General features: G+C 55.5%; 2 protein-coding genes across 2 annotated transcripts in view; one reads left to right on the top strand and one right to left on the bottom strand.

Annotated features, from left to right (window-relative positions):
* Positions 1-18406, bottom strand: part of LOC105073983 (adhesion G protein-coupled receptor B1) — a 45554-nt gene that overhangs the window by 9945 nt on the left and 17203 nt on the right. Inside the window, 8 exon segments of the mRNA XM_074355417.1 lie at positions 5207-6016; positions 9514-9627; positions 10941-11071; positions 11073-11383; positions 11385-11427; positions 11429-11730; positions 12930-13077; positions 14579-14668. Of these exon segments, the coding sequence (XP_074211518.1) occupies positions 9530-9627; positions 10941-11071; positions 11073-11383; positions 11385-11427; positions 11429-11544 (699 nt within the window). The 5' untranslated portion in view covers positions 11545-11730; positions 12930-13077; positions 14579-14668 and the 3' untranslated portion in view covers positions 5207-6016; positions 9514-9529.
* LOC141575598 (uncharacterized) overlaps positions 17924-18406 on the top strand; it is a 108092-nt gene continuing 107609 nt past the window's right edge. The window contains exon 1 of the mRNA XM_074355172.1: positions 17924-18017. Coding sequence (XP_074211273.1) covers positions 17924-18017 — 94 coding nt within the window. The remainder of the gene's footprint in view (positions 18018-18406) is intronic.

Raw genomic sequence — 18406 nt, 5'->3', positions numbered from 1 at the left:
AGAATCCCCTCCCAGCGGTCCCCGTGCCTGTGATGGCCTGATGAATGAACTGGAGGCTAGGAAGGGACACCCCTAACTCCCTCAATTTGGAAGGCGGGGCTCCTTCTCCCTGTGGAGTTATGTAGAAACCGAGAACTCTACACCCCCCACACCCTTGTAGAAACTTCTCCTCTCCTCTCACAGAGCCCGCCTTCCCACGGTCCCACTTTCCCCTGAACCCAGAGGCAGAGTCACTCTGCCAGACAAGGGACGGGTAGGAAGGGTGGCTCCAACCTTACTGCGGTGGGCGTGCACTGTGCTTGACCCCCTGAGCTCCGAGCTGTGCAGCAGAGGCCCAGGGAGGACTTGCCTGGGAAGGCCACAGGGCAGGGACAGGGCTGAGCTCTGCATGGACCCTGACTCTGGGGGGCCGAGGGGCTAGTTCTGAGCCCCGTCCTGGGTCTGGGCATGATGCCTTGTGATCCCACAAGGGAGGCCTCTCTGCTCTCATTGTTCAGATGGGAAGACGCGAGCCTGCCCACGGGAAGTGATGCCCTGCTTCCCCCATTGAGGAGGGGGCCAAGTGGGACTGGGCCCCACATTCTTCAAAGAAGATTGCTCCCCTCAAGGGTGGCTCTGTGCTGGTCACCTCAGTACACAGAAGCCTTGAGTCTCAGTCCACCCAGGAACCAAATGCTCACCACAGGTACAGCAGAGACAACTGAGGCTCAAAGAGGGGTGGTCCAGACAGCCAGGAGGGTCTGCCCTGGAGACGGCGTGGAGGCCCAAGTCTCAGAAGACAGGTGAAGCCAGGGTCTCAAGGATACTGCACAAATAGGACTTCACTTTGAACTGGGAATGTCATGGAAGAACCCTGGGGGCTGGGGTGCAGGAGTAGGGGAGCAGACCAGGGCTCGGGGGAAGGCGGGGAGCCCCAGGACTGCCTCCATGCCCTCAGGACAGGGCAGGTGAGCGGCTCTGAAGGTATGAAAGCCGAGGCTGCCCAGACAAGGGGCCTTCATCACTGCCACTTCGCTCGGGTGACCTCAACAGCCCCATGACCATGCCCATTTGGCAGATGCAGCCAGAGAGGCCAAGTTATCCCCCAGGCTGACAAGGAGAGGAGCTGGGATCAAACTGGCAGTGGGTGGGAGGGAGGATGCCACTTGGTTCCATGGCAACTGCTGCAGAGCTCAGTCTTTCAGGACAGACTCAGGTAAGGCCTCAGCTGCTAAAACACCCATTATTTCAACGCTGGTTACCTTGGTGAGCCAGGTGGTTAGGATGTGGTGGGAGGAGGGGGCGGAGAGGTGTCAGATCAGGAGAGGCCAGGCAGGGGGCCACCGGCTCAGAGGACAGACTGCCCCCCAGGCCTAGACATGACCCCTAGTCACACACTGAGCCTTGATCTCATCACAGACTGATCTCTGATTGTGGAAACAGGGTGCTGGGCCCCCATCACAGACGAGCCCTGATCCTGGTCACACACCACCCCCAGACCTTGGGCACGCTCCCACCATGGAGGGACACTCAGCTACTGGTGGCTGCTCTGCATCACGTACTGAGGCCTGATCCCAGACACACACTGCCCCCAGACCTTGGCCGTGCTCCCACCATGGAGGGACACTCAGTAAGTGGTGGCTGCTATTTCTGCTATCGTTGTTGTATCTTTAACGTGTGTCCCACTCACAGGTCACACCTGACAAATGGTATTCAGACTACTGCATTCACAATGGAGGACTGTCCGCAAGAACTCCTGGGCCCCACGGTGCTGGGCAGAGGCTCTCAGGACCCCCTTTGCTGGGTGGCCACAGGGCTCCTGGGCTGGATGGGGTTTGAGGGAGCAGCAGAGGAATGGGCAAGGCTGGGGTGTGGGCTGCCTCTCTAGGCCCAGATGGAAGCAGCCATTCTTCCCTGGCTCAATGCCCTCACTGTCTGGAAGCCTCATTTCCACCTCACTGGATGAATGGAGCCAAATAATGGTGGCCAGGCAGCCTTGGCTACCAAGGAGAGAGGGCACATGGTGAGGGGGCTCCCAGCCTCCTTCCCACCCTGGCGCCCCAGGTAGCCGGGATGAGGGTGCTGGGAGAGGCCCGCATCCTGCTAGGCCTTCCTGCTCCCAGGGCAGAACTCTCCCCAGCCCAGCAGGTGGGGCGGCAGAGGCAGTGGGTCAGCCCCTGTCCATTCCTGCCCTGCCCTCGCCCACCAGGCCTGTTGCCCAGGCATCCAGGGTGTGCTCCAGAGCCTCTGAAGTTAGGGCTTGTCCTGGGGTACAGGGACTCCTCCTCAGATCCCTGCATGGATGTGCAAATGAGGACCACAGGGGACAGGACAGCTCTCTGAATTCCCCCACACAGTTCCCAGAACCCCCTACCCCCAGCACCCATGGGTCCTGACCTGGCCCATCTGGCCAGGGGTAGGAAAACACAGAGAGACTACCAGGAGAGGGAGAGGGAGATGAAGCTGAGAGGCTGGGGGAGCGGGAGGGTAGTTGCAGAGGGGCCATCAGCCAGTGGCGGAGGTGGAGGAGAGGGTACAGTTGTTCTGGCCCATGAAACACTTCCCAACCAGATGCGTGACGGGGCCATGTGGCGTTTGGACAGGCCAGGAGGGGGCAGGGCTGAAAATGGGCCATGGGTTGGCCTTGGCCTCCCGCTGGCTCCCAGCTGGGCTACGGATGGAGGGACACGTAACAAAGCCTCTCCTAACCAGGGTGAGGGGCGAAGATCCCTGGCACATGCTCAGCGGGAAGAACTGGGGCCGGGCACCTGCCTAGCTCAGCTGTGTGTCTTCTGAATGACTGCTGGACCTCTCTGGTCTGCATGCCACCCCACCCTGACACACAACCATACACACACACCCCCTCCCAGTAGAGTGCAGTGCAGGAGACACCCCAGGCAGGACCACCAGGTGACAAGAGCAGGCTCTGCCCTCTGTCTCCCCTTTACAAGCTGTGTGATCCTGGCTGCTGCCTTAACCTCTTTGTGCCTTGTTCCGCTACATAAATATTAATCCAGGGCCTCCTGTGTGCCAGGTTTCATCAGCCAGCAGGGCAAACTCCTCTGCCTGTTGGCGGGTACACCGTGACAGGACAGAGAATAAAGACACAGGAATTATCCAGTGTTAACAGGCGATGCCATGTGGGAAGAGAAAAAGAGACAGGGTGTGGTGAGAGTGAGGCTGGGGCTGCTGCCACTTGAAGCAGCATGGTCGGGGGTCAGGATGGCCAGGGCACGAGCAAGCTGAGGGAGGGAGCCCTCTGGGCATGTGGGGAAGGGTGTTCCAGCCCAAGGAATAGCCTGTGCAAAGGCCCTGCGCAGGTGGCTGCCTCGCTGAGGAGCCAACCTTGGGCTGCTGGGAGAAGTAAACTGGTTGACAGCTGGTGCTTCCTGCAAAAAGGAGACACTCAGACGTGGCTGCTGTCGCCACCCTCACGATGATTTTCACTCCCAGAGCATCAAGGCCTTTGGAGTCCCAGGCACGCACATGGGGGTCTGAGCTACCCCTGGGCCTGGGGGACCGTGTCCTGTCTTGTAGCTCAGCTTCCAGCTTCACATCATGGCAGCCCCAGCCCTCCGTCCCTGCAAGCCATCTTCCCCCAAGGCCCACAGCCCTGCCACACAGCCTCGACATGTGCTTTGTCACAACTGCTGAAATCGGCCTACACACGCACTCACAGTGGATGTGAGTACGTCCCACCCTCACACACAAGCACAGAAGAACGCAATGCACACACGCACATACTGACATGCTAGAAGGGGGCAGGCGTGACCATGTGCACACACGTGCCCCATGCACTGAACACATGCACACACACCCCTTGTGCACACTCCACCCTGAAGAAAGAAGGAAAGCTGACCTCCACCTTGCCCAGCCCGAAGATCTGCCCTCAGGCCTCCCACCCCAGTGTTGGGGGCCGTGATACACAGATGCACAATCGAGATTTTCTGATGTTTCCTGGATGCCACACCTACAACTTCCTCCCAGGGTTCTGGCCACCTCTTTCCTCCTTTTCTGATTCTCTCTGGCACCTCGCTGCTTCAACCCATTTCTCATCTGGGTACTCGGACGGGGGCCATGAATAGAAACAGGTCCAGGATAACCAGCCTCCTTTGTAACTTCCCTTAGCTTATTCTGTGCCTCTACAGATGCTATTCTGTGGGATCCATGAGTGCCACTGGCTCAGGAGAGGCCAAGGGCCCTGGATCACATCACCTGGTCCCATGATGACCTGCTGGCAGGAAAGCCCAGCCCAGACTGGCCCCTGCTGCCCTCCCTGCCCTGGCTAAGGCGCCAGCCTCCCGCAACATCCTGGGCTTCCTGCAAAGGGGGGCTCCCCTCCAAGTGTCTGCAGGGCTCCCTACCTGCCCTGCTGCCATGGAGGCCCACCGGGGGTCCCAGTCCACAGATCATGCCCTCCTGGACAGGTACCCCGCTCACCAAGGAAACCAAACGGCTAAGAAAAGTGGACTGTGCCCCAGCCCCTCCTTGCTGGGACCCGCCCAGCACACTGGGACACCCGCCTTTCCCTCTGACGGCCACAAGGCTTCCCCGCACATCTTCCAGAATCTTAAACACCTGAGCAAGTCAGCCCGACTCCAGATGACACGCAGCCCCGACACCAGGGACCCCCTCACCCCACACCTGACACCTACTTCTTGTGTTTGGGTGTTAGCACCTCCTCCCTCCCCCAACCTGGAAAGCAGCTCCAGGACACAAAGGACCTTCCTTGTGCCTCTTCACTGCACCTCGTCCCTGGAGCAGAACACCTCCCAGGAGCTGGGGAACTAGCTGTAGGATGAGAATTTGTGCGGCCACAACACATGCAACCCCCAAACTGCATCTCCTGACCACACATCCCAAAGGCCGACTCTCCTCATTTTGCCCCCATGTCCCAGGAGGCCCCTGCAGACCCTGGCCACAGGCCGCGGCAGCCTGCTGGTCTGGCAGAATCGTCCTACCTGCAGAAGTGAAAGGACCTTCCCCAGCCGGAAATGCAAAACTCCCTCATCCTGGGAGAAACCAGACCCATGCTGCCCTGCACACTCAGCAAGCACCTCCCAGTGTGCAGCACCACGGCCGGCCCTGGGGACCACAGGCAGGCACCCCAGGTCCCTATTCTCATAGTGCAATTGGCTTCTCCGAGGGAGCCCTCAGGGACGGGTGGCCAGGGCAGGCCTGAAGAGAAGACCCTCTCCCCCGTGCCCTCTCCCCAACAGTCACTTACCTGAGCGCATCCCCGCCCCATCCTGGGTCAGGCTGGTGAGGCAGTTCTCAGGGCCACCAGTCACGTCACGGGGGTTGTGGTTGCCCATGACCAGCTGTTCCACGGAGAAGTTGTCGCTGGGGTGGGAGGGCCTGGTGTCATCATCCAGTGGCAGCTGATGTCTCTTGATCTGCAGGAACTGCTTGCTGGCCTGCAGGAAGGCCAGCGGCCCCGAGGAATCGCAGAGCCTCAGCACCTCATCACAGCCCTCCAGGCCCAGGTAGCTGGGTGTGGACTCCAGGAAGGATTCCAACTGGTAGATTCCAACACAGGCGGGGCTGCTGCAGGCGGGCACCGTGGCCACTTTCATGCAGAGCTTGTAGCGGGGCAGGTTCGGGTTGCACAGGGTCCAGGAGCAGGGTGAAGCACTGGCAGAGAACTCAGTGGCCACCCAAGAAGTACCTGAAGAACTTGCCCTGCACCAGCATGGGGCACGGAACACCCCAGGACGCACATCTGTCTCTGAGGCCACACTTGGCTAGCGCCCAAGCAGCAGCAGCAGCGGATGGAAAACCCACAGGGCGCCCGGGGCAGTGGCCTGGCCCCTCATCCTAGCTGGTGGGGCCGCCAGGGTTCCACGGGCTGAGCAGGCAGGCGTGGGCCAGGCCTTGACATGCCAGGGTCTGGCAGCGAGTAGGGCCAGGCTGGGCTCGGGCCAGGTTGCAGAGCTCTGAGCGGAGGCAGGAAGAAAGAGGGCTTCAGGCGACCAAGGGGCAGCAGTGGCTCCTAACATCCGGGGCCTGGACGCCAGCCTGGGGCTGCCAGCAGCGGCTGGAAGAGAAAGCAGAAGAGAGCACTATCAGCCCCGTGGGGAGGCTGGGACTCGAGCATGCTGGGGGCAGTGACAACCCCGAGCTTGGGGCCCTCACACAGGACACGGGCCTGCTCTCGAACACCTGCTCTATGCACCTGTCACCTGCCAGTATGTTCACCTGCAAGGGCTGGAGGGGCAGGAAGCCAGGGGCCCAGGCACAACCTCTCCCACATAGGCCTGGGTGGGAGAAGTGGGCAGCCCCGGCCAGGGCCGCGGGCCACATAGGCCTCGGCTGTGCCCATCTGGACAGACTGGCATGGCCCCTCTGCTCTGGGCCTGCCTGCAAGCCCCATGGTAACCATGGGGGTCATTCCCATTCTGGGCCTCTGTGGCCTCTCTGACCTCACCCCTCCCCAACCCCATCTTTCAGGGAAGGATCTGTAAACCCAGCCAGAGAGGATGCAGGACAGAGGAGCAGAGGAGAAAGGTCATTCCAGCCATCCCACAGCCTTCCTGCAGCTCCACTCTCTGAACCTCAGCTCATGTGGGTGCAAACTCCCCTCCCATCTCTGCCTCCTCACATAAAAAAATGACCTATTCATTGGGGGATGAAGGTAGGGTCATACCCAGGTCTCTGGCTGTGACTTTGACATCCAACTGCCTCCTCTCAGTGCCCCCCAACCCTGCCCCCTGTCACAGGGCCACACAGGTGCCCACATCAGCCTCCCATCTGCAATCCTGCCAGAAAGCTCCCTTCCTCCTTTATCCCCCACCCAGATTCTCCAGCAGCCACTGGGTCCAGGCTTCTGCCTGGACTGACCCCTGCATACTCCCTTGGCAAGGTCAGCAAGGCTGCACTCCCCCATTTCATGGTGAGGAAACCGAGGCTGACAAAGTCACAGTAAGGAGGCTTGAGTACCCACACCTGAACCCCACAGACTGACCCCCATCTCGTGCCCCTGGGGTCACCTGCCCTGCTCGAGGAGAGGGTGCCGGCTGTGTGACACCCACTCACACCCAGGGGAGGGGGCAGCTCTCGGCCCAAGTGAGCGGGGACGCAGTAGAGCTGTCCTGGCCTCAGGAAGCCAGCACCGCCCTTCCTCGATTCGCCCCCACGTGAACCCTGGGAAGTTCCTTCTGCCTACGAGCCTCAGTTTTCCTACCCTTCCCAAAGCCCCTGGCTGGCCACCACCCCACACAGCAGCAAGGCCAGTGGGCAGAGGAGGGAGACTGCAGTCTGTGCCCCAGAGCTGGCCCAGCCTCGTGGTGTTGGCACCTCTGCTCTGCAGACCATGCACGCACTGGCCGCCTGCCCACAGGGACTCCTTGCTTCTTGCTGCCTGGGCCCAGCTGGCCAGCGACGTAAGCTTGGTCACTGCTCTGCAGTCCCCTCCTAGCGTCCGTCCTGACAGGTCTGTAGGCACGGCAAGAGCTGGAAGTGGGCGGCCTCCGGCTCTGGGCCAGCCGGGCCAGGACGGCTGGACTTGAGCTGCCCCTCTCACGGCTGTGTGGGCTCAGGCCCGTCCCTCACCTCTCAGCCTCGGTGTCCCCATATGTAAGGTGGGAGTGAGGCTTCATGCACTCAGCATAAGCGTTAAGAGCTGGACCTGCTGGTCCAGAGATGGAGCAGGAGGGGACCTCAGGGGGAGAAAGGCTGGTTGGGGATGCTGGCTCACCAGGGGCGGCCCTGTGGGGGCTCCTCAGTGGCAAATGTTCATGTCCTCTGAGGAGGCAACTTGCCAACTCCTCATGCTGCCCCTCTAAGCAGTACTGGGCACACCTGCACTTGGCCCCTATCACTGGGAAGCCCGTTCTCCTGCCCTGCCTCTGGACCACTCTGGGGACAGTCTTGGTGGTGGGCAGAGCCACCTGCCCTGGCCTCCTAATCAACATCTGGGGACACAGACCGGGGCCAAGGTCCCACGGCCAATCCCACACCTGGGAAGGTGCCCACCCGGCCTGATGGCAGGGTGGCAGTGGGACCTGAAATCTCTCCTGAGCCTCAGCCCCAGCTGCAGCACGCCCTCCCCTGCACCCAACTTGGGACCTAATGCAGCCACCAGCCACCAGCCCCCAACCCAGGGCCCCAGCCCCGGAACGGACCCTCTCTGATGTCCTGGAGAACCCCAGCAGAAAGTCTGACCACAGTCCAGTGCCTCCCCCAACACCACCCTATGTGACAGCCGCTTCACTCTGTCCTGTCCCCACTGACTAGGGGTCAAGGCTATTTCAAAACAAAGCACCTTCCCCCTCAGTGTACAGACTGAGATGGTCCAGGCTGGGCCCATACCCTCCCCTCCTCATTCCAGCCCCTGGCAGCCCACACCACAGCCCTCATATCTGGAAAGCAAGTATGGCCCAGAGTGGACGCTCAGATTGTGTGCTGGGGGTGACAAGGTGGTGGAGGCAGATGATGGCAGGGCTGCCTCCACCACACTGTGCACTCGTGGGCCTGGAGGGAAGAGCAGGGCTCACAGTGGGAGGGGACCACCACTGGGCTCCATCCTGTGCTGGGCGCTGGGTCCCTGCAGCAGCAGTCCTGGGGGCACCTGCTGCAGCTCCACTTTGCAGACAGGCACTTGGGGCCACAGAAGAGCAACCCTGGGGGGAACTCCCAGGTCCTGGGCGCCCAAGACTGGATCCAAGCCCAGGTCTGTCGGACAAAGTCCCTGCCCTCTGCACGGCCTGGCACTGCCCCAGGACAGGCAGAACCGATCTAAATCCTGCCCCTGTCCCAGGGCCCACGGGAGCCGGACTGAGTTAAGGCCCTCCCAGCATCCCTGTGGGCCGGCCTCGTCTGCACCAGCTCATGCCTCTCTTCAGCGCATGTTGGGGGAGCCAGGCCCACCCCATGTCCTACACAGAGGGCAAGAGGGGGCAGTGAGCATTAGAAGCAGGACAGCACCCCAATCAGAACTGCCCCTCGGAGAGCCCACCCTGGCTGCACAGGGGGGCAGGCCTTCAGGGAGGAAGCAGGGGAAAGATGCTCGGGATACAGGAGAGAGAACCTCAGCCCCAGCTGGGCTGTGGGGCCTGGGGAGGGCGATTCTGGCCTGGACCCTGAGGAGGGGAGGTACCAGCGTGGAGGGAGTTTAGGGGCAGGTCAGGGCAAAGCCCCATCAGGCAGCCACACCCTGAGGCTCTGGAGTGAGACTTCAGCTGCTCTTGGGGCCAGAAGACAGCCCAGAAGAGCCCACCCATGAAGCTCTCAAAAGGGTTCCTTGGAGCCCTGGGACTCCACAGCGGGGACCGTCCTCTAGAACTTGAACCGCTCCACACCCTGGGCTTTGGGGGTAGGCTCTGCTGGCCAGAAGGCAGTCCCGCTATGAGTCTGAGCACCACGGAACTGGCCCGCTCTGTCTTCTGGCTGGATCTCGGGGCAGAGCTGGGCAGGGGCCTAGGCTGCCAGCATGGACAGCTCCTGCACCCTCCCACCTCCCAGACCTGCCAATGCCCTGCATCTCTGCTCCTCAGAAGAACCCTCTATACGCTGCTCCATTCACCTCCTCCTCACCTGCCAAGGACAAGTACTACCAGCACGCTGCCCGGGGAGGTGGGGGGAGCTGACCTTCACCTTGCCCAGCCCGAAGATCTGCCCTCCTGGTCTCCCACTCCAGCACTGGGGGCCCTGAAAAATGGTTTTATTTTGTTGGTTTCCTGGACACCACACCTGCCCCCCCTTCCCAGGGCTCTGGCCACTTATTCCCTCCTCTCCTGAGCCTCGGCTTTGGGGCTATGTCAAAATCAGGTCCAGGATAACCGGCTTCCTTTGTAACCCCACGTAGCTTGCTTGGTGCCTCTCCAGAGGCTATTTTGTGGAATCCATGAGCCCCACTAGCTCAGGAGAGGCCAAGAGCCCTGGACCTCGTCACCTGGCCCTGCGATGACCCACTGGCATGAAAGCCCAGCCCAGCCTGGCCCCTGCCACCCTCCCTGCCCTGGCTGCAGCCCCAGCCTCCCGTGACTCCCTGGGCTTCCTGCAAGGAGGGCTCCCCTCCAAGGGTCTGCAAGGCCCCTTGCCTGCCCTGCTGCCATGGAGCCCGGCCCAGTGTCCCAGCACACTAGTCGTGCCCTCCTGTGCGGGTGGCCTGCTCACCAAGGAAACCAAACTGGTAAGAAGGTGAACCATGCCCCAACCCCTCCCACCGGGTTCCCACCCAGCACAGATGCATCCCCCGCCTTTGTCACCGAAGCTCACAAGGCTTGCCTGCATATCTCCTGGAATCTTGAACATGGCCCCCTGACCAAATGAGCCCCCAACTCCGGGTGACACACAGCCCAACACCAGGCAACCCCCTCACCCCACACCTAACACTTGCTTCTTGTGTTTGGGTGTTATTGCCTCCTCCCTCCCCTGACCCGAAAAGCAGCTCAGGACACAAAGGATTTTCCTTGTGCCTCTTACTGCACCTCGACCCTGGCACCAGAACACCTCCCAGGAGCTGGGTAACTAACAAGCCGCGGGGTAAGGATTTGTGCGGCCACAACAAGCGCAACCCCCAAACTGCACCTCCTGACCACACTTCCCGACAGCCCACTCTCATTTTCCTCCCATGTCCAGGAGGCCCCTGCAGACCCTGCCACAGGCCGCGGCAGCCTGCTGGCCCATTAGAACCATCCTACCTGCAGAAGAGGAGGGGCCTTCCTCCAGCCAGAAATGAAACACTCCCTCATCGTGGGAGAAACCAGACCCATCCTGCCCTGCACACTCAGCAAGCACCTCCTAGTGTGCCGGCACCACGCCTGGCCCTGGGGGCCACAGGCAGGCACTCCAGGTCCCTATCCTCTCAGTGAGCCTGCAGAGAACATTTCTCAGTGCAACTGGCTTCCCAAGGGAGCCCTCAGGGATGGGTGGCTGGGGCAGCCCTGCAGAGGAGACCCTCTCCTCATTCCCTCTGCCCAGAATGCTGCTCTCTGGGCCTCTCCCCAATGGTCACTCACCTGAGCGCATCCCTGCCCCATCCTGGGTCAGGCTGGTGAGGCAGTTCTCAGGACCACCAGCCACGTCACGGGGGTTGTGGTTGCCCATGACCAGCTGTTCCACGGAGAAGCTGTTGCTGGGGTGGGAGGGCCCCGCCCTGGAGCCCAGGATCATCGTTCTGTGGCAGCAGCTGTCCCTTCATCTGCAGGAACTGCTTGCCGGCCTGCAGGAAGGCCAGCGGCCCCGAGGAATCGCAGAGCCTCAGCACCTCATCACAGCCCTCCAGGCCCAGGTAGCTGGGTGTGGACTCCAGGAAGGATTCCAACTGGTAGATTCCAACACAGGCGGGGCTGCTGCAGGCGGGCACCGTGGCCACTTTCATGCAGAGCTTGTAGCGGGGCAGGTTCGGGTTGCACAGGGTCCAGGAGCAGCGTGAAGCACTGGCAGAGAACTCAGTGGCCACCCAAGAAGTACCTGAAGAACTTGCCCTGCACCAGCATGGGGCACGGAACACCCCAGGACGCACATCCGTCCTGAGGCCACACTTGGCTGGTGCCCAAGCAGCAGCAGCAGTAGCGGATGGAAAACCCATAGGGCGCCCAGGGCAGCGGCCTGGCCCCTCATCCTAGCTGGTGGGGCCGCCAGGGTTCCACGGGCTGAATAGGCATGCGCGGGCCAGGCCGGGCTGGGGTCAGGGCGCAGGGGCTCTGAGCGGAGGCAGGAGGAGGAGATGGCTTCAGGAGACTGAAGGGGCAGCAGTGGCTTCTAACATCCGGGGCCCTGACCCCGGCCTGGGGCTGCCAGCAGCAGCTGGAAGAGAAAGCAGAAAAGCGGACTGTGGTGGGGAGTCTCGGACTCGGGCTGCTGGGGGCAGTGACAACCCCGGGCTTTGGGCCCTGAAACAGGCCTCGGCCTTGCTCTCAGGCAACTGCTCTCTGTACCTGTCTGTCTGCCACCTGCCAGTGTGTCCAAGGGAGCAGGGAGCCAGGGGTCTGGGCACATTCTTCCCAATCTATGCGTGGGTGGGAGCAGTGGGCAGCCCCGTCCAGGATCGTAGGCCACAGGGTTCTCGGTTGTGCCCAGCTCGACAGACCGCCATGGGCCCCCGGGCTCTGGGCCCGCCTGCACGCCCCATGGTGGCCATAGAGATCATTCCCACTCTGGGCCTCTCTGACCTCACCCCTCCCCAACCCCATCTTTCAGGGAAGGATCTGCAAACCCAGCCAGAGGGGATGCAGGACAGGGAAGCAGAGGAGAAAGGTCATTCCAGCCATCCCCCAGCCTCCCTGCAGCCCCACCCTCTCAACTAAGCCCATGCAGGTGCAGAGACCCCTCCCATCTCTACTTCCTCACAGCAGGAGTGACTGGTTCTTTGGGGGATGAGGGTGGGGTCAGACCTCAGTCTCTGTGACTTTTGACATCCAACTGCCTCCTCTCTGTCCCCACCCACCCTGCTGCCAGTCACAGGGCCCCTCAAGTGCTCCCTTCAGCTGCCCACCTGAGCTCCTGCCAGGAAGCTTCCCTCCCTTCTACCTGTTCCCAGATTCATTTACACACACATTCACTTTCATTTGGAAACAGGAGAAAAAGAGGAAAGAGTATCCAGGCAATGCCTGTGCTAAGGCTCCTGAGCTGCCATTCAGCCTGTAAGTCCTGGCACAACAGGACTAACATCAGCACCTACAAGTAACAGCTTGTTTTCTCCTTTAATATTTTTATGCTATTCCTTTTTCTACATTTATCAAGTTGACTTGAATAGCTGTGAACCTTGATTAATAACAACGATGGGCATGTGCTGCTTCTGATTTTACTGGAATAAATGGAGATGAAATTTATCACAGCAATGGAGCCCATGCACCACGGAGTATCTGGGTTTAATCTCAGCTGCTAGCACTTACCAGGTACGAACGCAGGCAGGTAATTTAATACGAGTCTCCCTTTGCTCATTTATACAACAGTGGATGATTAAAGAAAGCCGACTCTTGCCTCCTCTACACCATTGGTCTTACCGGAATGCTTTCTTCCAGGCGGCAGCACCCCAGGCCTGGCAGCATCTCTACAACTTGGCTGGTGCTGAATGGACACAGCAGCTCAGAGAACGGCTCTGTGACACGGGGAGACATTTGCAGCAATTGTTGATTTACATGGAGATCTTCTCTGAAAACAAAAAAGGCAAGAGAGCAGCATTATGTAATCACATCTATAATTAAGGCTACAGGTAAAAAGTGTTACTTTGAAACCAAGACCACTTATTGGCCAGGTAACAGTGCGAATTACATCAGAGACCTTCTAAATCATGGTATTTCTCACTTTAAATGGAAAAACAATGTTCAGTAACAATATTCAGTGGTGGTGCCTCTAAGTCATACTCACACTACACGGTTAATCTTCTATAAAATGAATCTAACGGTATAGTTCCCTTGCCTAAAAGCCTTTAGTCATTCTCCAGTACACAGAAGACTCAGTATATTATTTCTTAGCTTTACATATTAAGTTGTTCACTGTAAGCCCCGAAACCCTATTTTCCAGTCTCTATACTTCTAATTCTTCCCCTCGACACACCATTTATAGCTTAAACTTCTGCTATCGCCCCCACCACGTCACCCTCTGAATATGCGTGCTGCTTTGTCCCTTTAACTCTCTACACACCCAGGACCCTTTATCTACAACTCCCTCTTAATTCTCTGCTTAGAAAACTGACACCAACTATTTAAGCCCAGTTCACGCGTATCTGGGAACTCCTGTCTGGCTCTCTCACAGTCTATCCCTCTCTCCTCTTGTTCCTGCAACACTTTTTCCCATATGTCTGGTGGAGAGCTTTTAACACTATACTATGTTTATACAAGTGCTTCTCTGCTTCATATGAAAAAATTAAAGAAAACACTGTACACTTACCTGTGCCCCCAGAGCCTACCGTACTGTGGTGCATGGGGGGCCACAGTCGTGCAAAATGAAATGTGTGAATGAATGAACTCCGTATCTCTGTCTCTTATGCCAGCTGCCTCCCACTCACGCTCTGGTTTCCATCCTGTGTACGTGTCTCCTACAACTATTATTGCTACATGGGGACCCTGGGTTGTGCTACGTGTCCCTGTCACTGTCCTGTTCCCCATCTCTGTCACTCGTGGCCATAATGGTAGTGAGCAAAGCACCTGCCCAGCAGTGCCGTGGTGGTGACGAGGGGAACGCTAGCTCCATGACACAGTACTTCCAACTGGGCATCTCACTACTCAACATTAATACAGCTGTATTCTAGGGAAGATTTCCCAAGAAAAATTCTACTCATCATTAACCCTTTCTGAGGATGACAGAAGTCTGAACAAATAACATGAAACCCAAAGAGAACACCATTACAGCTACTACAGAAAGGGGGGGGCGGCCCTCTGTGGTGACGATGTCCAGGGTGAGTGCAGGTTACAGCTCCATAAATGTCTCTGTGATGTTAGTGTTTCTTATGCACAAAGATGAACACCCTCATGTCCAGACTCAGAGATCCACAACTGCTCCCAAATACACACACACACACACAATGTGTAGAAACTGCTATTAAAAGGAACTATCAACTGAAGAAATAATCACAATCAAAAGTTCTTAAGTGCAGGTTCAATAACTGTCTCTCCATTAGATGTTTCTTCCCAATATATTCTGCAAAACTTACCTGAAGTTTTTTACTGACTGTTTCAATCTGTTCAGAAAAGTGAGTGGAAACCAGCTCTGCAGCTTTACCAGGCTTCAGGGACACAAGTTCCTGGAATGAAAGACAAAGATAAAATGATCTTTAATGCTAAATTTAAATACAATTTCCACAGATGTGAAGCATGAGCACCTACTTCAAAATTTTCATGAGCTTCTACACTGCCTTTCAGGAGACCTCAATACAGGGCCTCAATTTTACTTAATGGCATATGGCAAATCAGCAAAATTTTAAAAGTACCATTCAAAATATCAGATTTTGATATAAAACCCATCTCAGAATTCTTAGAAAATGAAAGCACTAAACATTTAGGATTTAGGCGATGACACCTACAGGATGAAAAGGAAAACACACCTCCCCGAACTCCCCTCAGTGAATTTCACCCTTGATATCAAAGTAGTAACTTCAAAGAAATGAAAACAAGAATAGAGTTGTGATTTTTCTGACTAAATTCTGAAATTTTACTTCTGATGCCTGGTGGACTTTGAAATCAGAAGTGTCTTAAGAAACTAACATGTTCTATTCAGTAAAAAATTCACAGGAGAGTCAACCACAACTTGTCTTCACCTTTGAGGGTCAATAGCACACCCTTTTCTGACTACTTAAATAACTGTGAAATTGCACATGGGATTTGCTGATGAGACTTAAGACACCTGTCCCACACACCCACCAAAACATTGGTGTTGGCATTCTACTGATGACACCCTTCTCACTGGACCTGACCAATACTCTGTCTCCCAGACCATCACAGCTGTGAATAAACACCTCACTGAGAGGGAATGGACACCTGCATAAGGTATACGTCCTTCCCAGTCTGTTAAATGCAGGGGATACATCTGGAATTCAGAAAGGCAAACTATCCCCAATCAAGTAAAAGACAAAATCCTAACTGATGAGCCTCTCACAACATTTGGCAGGAATATTTGGATTCCACTACCAACCCACCCTTCACCTCTAAAACTTGACAGCCCTCATCGAGCAAGTCACCCACAAGTCTTCCACTTCTCAGTGGAACCTGAACGACAACATACCCTAGATAAACTGAAGGAGGCTGTTTCTTCACCCTCCAGCTTGTACCTTGAGAACAGGATTTACAATCAGAGGTTATGAATACCCCAAAATTTGCTTGCAAGAGTCAGAAAGACAGGAAAATGCCTACTTATGGGCTTTTCATGACGGTGGCTCCCAAACTCAGCCCAAAGGTATTTTTACCACTAGAGAAGCAACACGTGGTGGTGTACTGGGCACTCTCAAAGACGAAGCCCTTACTGGACAGAGCCAATTATGCGATGGACTGAGATTCCCATTATGTACTAGATAATGGGAAAAGGTACCTGTACAACTGGATCAGCAACAGAAGCCTCTTTATTAAAATGGAAATGATATCACAGGTTTTAGCTAAACCGGGCTCTCCTGGAGTTTCACAACTTCTTGAGGAAGTAGCCACATGCCCTGCCATTGAGGTTAACTTGACAAATGCCTCCGACTCTTGTTCAGTGGGGACTGGAGGGAGGATACTCGGCACTCTCAAAATAAATAAAGCAATGGTCTTTCTTCAACAAGGGAGAGAATATGGGGTACAAGGGAGCCAGACCGTGGACAACCCGTAGCCCATCACCCCTTTTCAAACCCTCCAATTTCCATTTCAGGGACTGGGTTGAAGTGCCCGTGGACTGTACAGTCTTCCTAGAAATAAGAAAACGTTTGTCAGGGGTACTCTAAGACCCGTATCTTTACGGACATCTGGTTAGTGCCTAACGAGCTAACTACTCGGTTGATATTTTGGCAAAATCAGGGCTGGAAAATACAAGGGGCAGACATTTGGGTCAATTGATGTGAGAAAGAATTGCTGTATTGGCTTTCACTCTGCCTATATCATGGCTCACACCACACAAGACACACAGGAGGCATGACACAAAGCCAAAGCTGACAAAGTAACCAAACCACCAAAGCAGGTAAGCCTCTTGAAGGAGGGAGACTTTTTTCAAACTTTGAGATGGATCATCATACCCTTTCTATTGGTGGGTACATGAGAGGTCAAGGCTTTAGGACATCATTAGGTTATGAAGATGGGTTGTCACTGGAAGAGCCAACATAGCAGAGAGAGATTTATACATCATTAGAACCCACATGCCAGAAATACAGAATAAAATTACTTCATGGGAGGAGAAACTGACAAAGGAAAAGGACCACATCAGTCCTGGCAAACTGATTTCACTGGGCATCTCCCAGGAAGGAGCCATTAAATGTATTTCAACAATGGTGGATACCTACAAAGCTCTTCTATGAGTTTATATGTGTAAGGTGCAAACCTCTGCTAATATTACTGAGGGGTTACCAACACAGCTTTACAGACTTTGGGCATGCCACAAGGCATACAGTCAGATCAAGGCTTCCATTTCACCACTGAATAAATACAATAAGGGACATTATAAAATACAAAGCTTTAAAAAAAAACCTATCCTATCATGTTACAGTAGTAAGTATGAAAGAAAGATATAAGGAGCTTTTAAAACAAGGGCTACTGAGAGACAGCCTCCCCAAAATGGTAAAAAATACTACTCATAATTCTGATTCCATTAAATTCTCTCTCTCTCTCTCTCACACACACACACACACACTGATAGCCAGCTACACCATATTTAAATGGACAATAAATGAGAGTATAAAGGGTGGTATTTATATACACACCAGATACATCCACTGACCAATTTTCACAGACATGGGAAACTTGACATTGCTGATTGCTGCTCACAGCAAAGAAACAATCATCTGGTACTTTCACCTTTCCCTTTTTTCTCACAGAAAATCCAAAGCCTAGCCACTTATCCCTTGATCCTGAACCATCTGAGACCACCCTTAGCTGCATCCTCCCATCATCCAGCATAAGCTGAAAAAACCACCCCTAATCATCTGGAGAGAGGCATTCTCACCTGCTGCCCACATACTCTGCTCAACTAAAAGCAGTATGGGACAAACTGGGACCCACTCCCAACACCTAGGAAGTGGAACTCATCACCCCTGGACTGTGTAACAGCATTCTGGCAACACCCAGAGGACAACGAGACCTTCCACCACTGGCCACGGATGATCTCCGCTGTTAACTCCCACTCTGTCACTGTGCCCCCTCCTTCCCTGTGAAGCTCTCACTCTCACCAGTGTCTTCCATACATTCATTGCTGTAATGCCCTGGTAACTTACATCTTACTGCTGACTAGGTACGCCTAGAAACAACATACTATGTGCTGTTGTCCCTGGGGACAATGGGAGCCATGCTGTTGGCTAACTGGGTTGGTCAATCCCACTAGCATGACCACCTACATCAACACCGAGGCTAACACACTCCCCTCTATGTTTACTAGTACTAGCAACACCTATTCCCACAAAGCCAGACTGAGACACAGTATGTGTTTCTTAAATGCCTTCTAAACCCAAAAGGTCAACTTTTCCTTCATATCAGATATACCCACTATTATTAACTAGTGCCATCAAAGGAACAGAACAATGGCCACTACATACCAAGTCGCTGTTAAGGAATGCCCTGAGATAGTATGCAACCAATATTATATGTGAGCAGATACTCACAAATGGTGCAATCAAATTAAAAACTCTGTAAGCCAGAGTCTGTACCAACAAACAACACAAGGTTATAGAGATAAAAACTGTAGCTCCTTCTGATCCCTGGGATGGTGATAAATATAAACCCCACCAACAATGTTACAAATATTAACCTCTTTTTCTATTAATTATAATAATCTCTCTCCCCCGCCAGTATAAGCCTCATTTACTGAG

Source organism: Camelus bactrianus, chromosome 30 (assembly GCF_048773025.1).
Source record: "Camelus bactrianus isolate YW-2024 breed Bactrian camel chromosome 30, ASM4877302v1, whole genome shotgun sequence".
Taxonomy (NCBI): domain Eukaryota; kingdom Metazoa; phylum Chordata; class Mammalia; order Artiodactyla; family Camelidae; genus Camelus; species Camelus bactrianus.
This window is presented reverse-complemented; position numbering and strand designations above follow the sequence as displayed.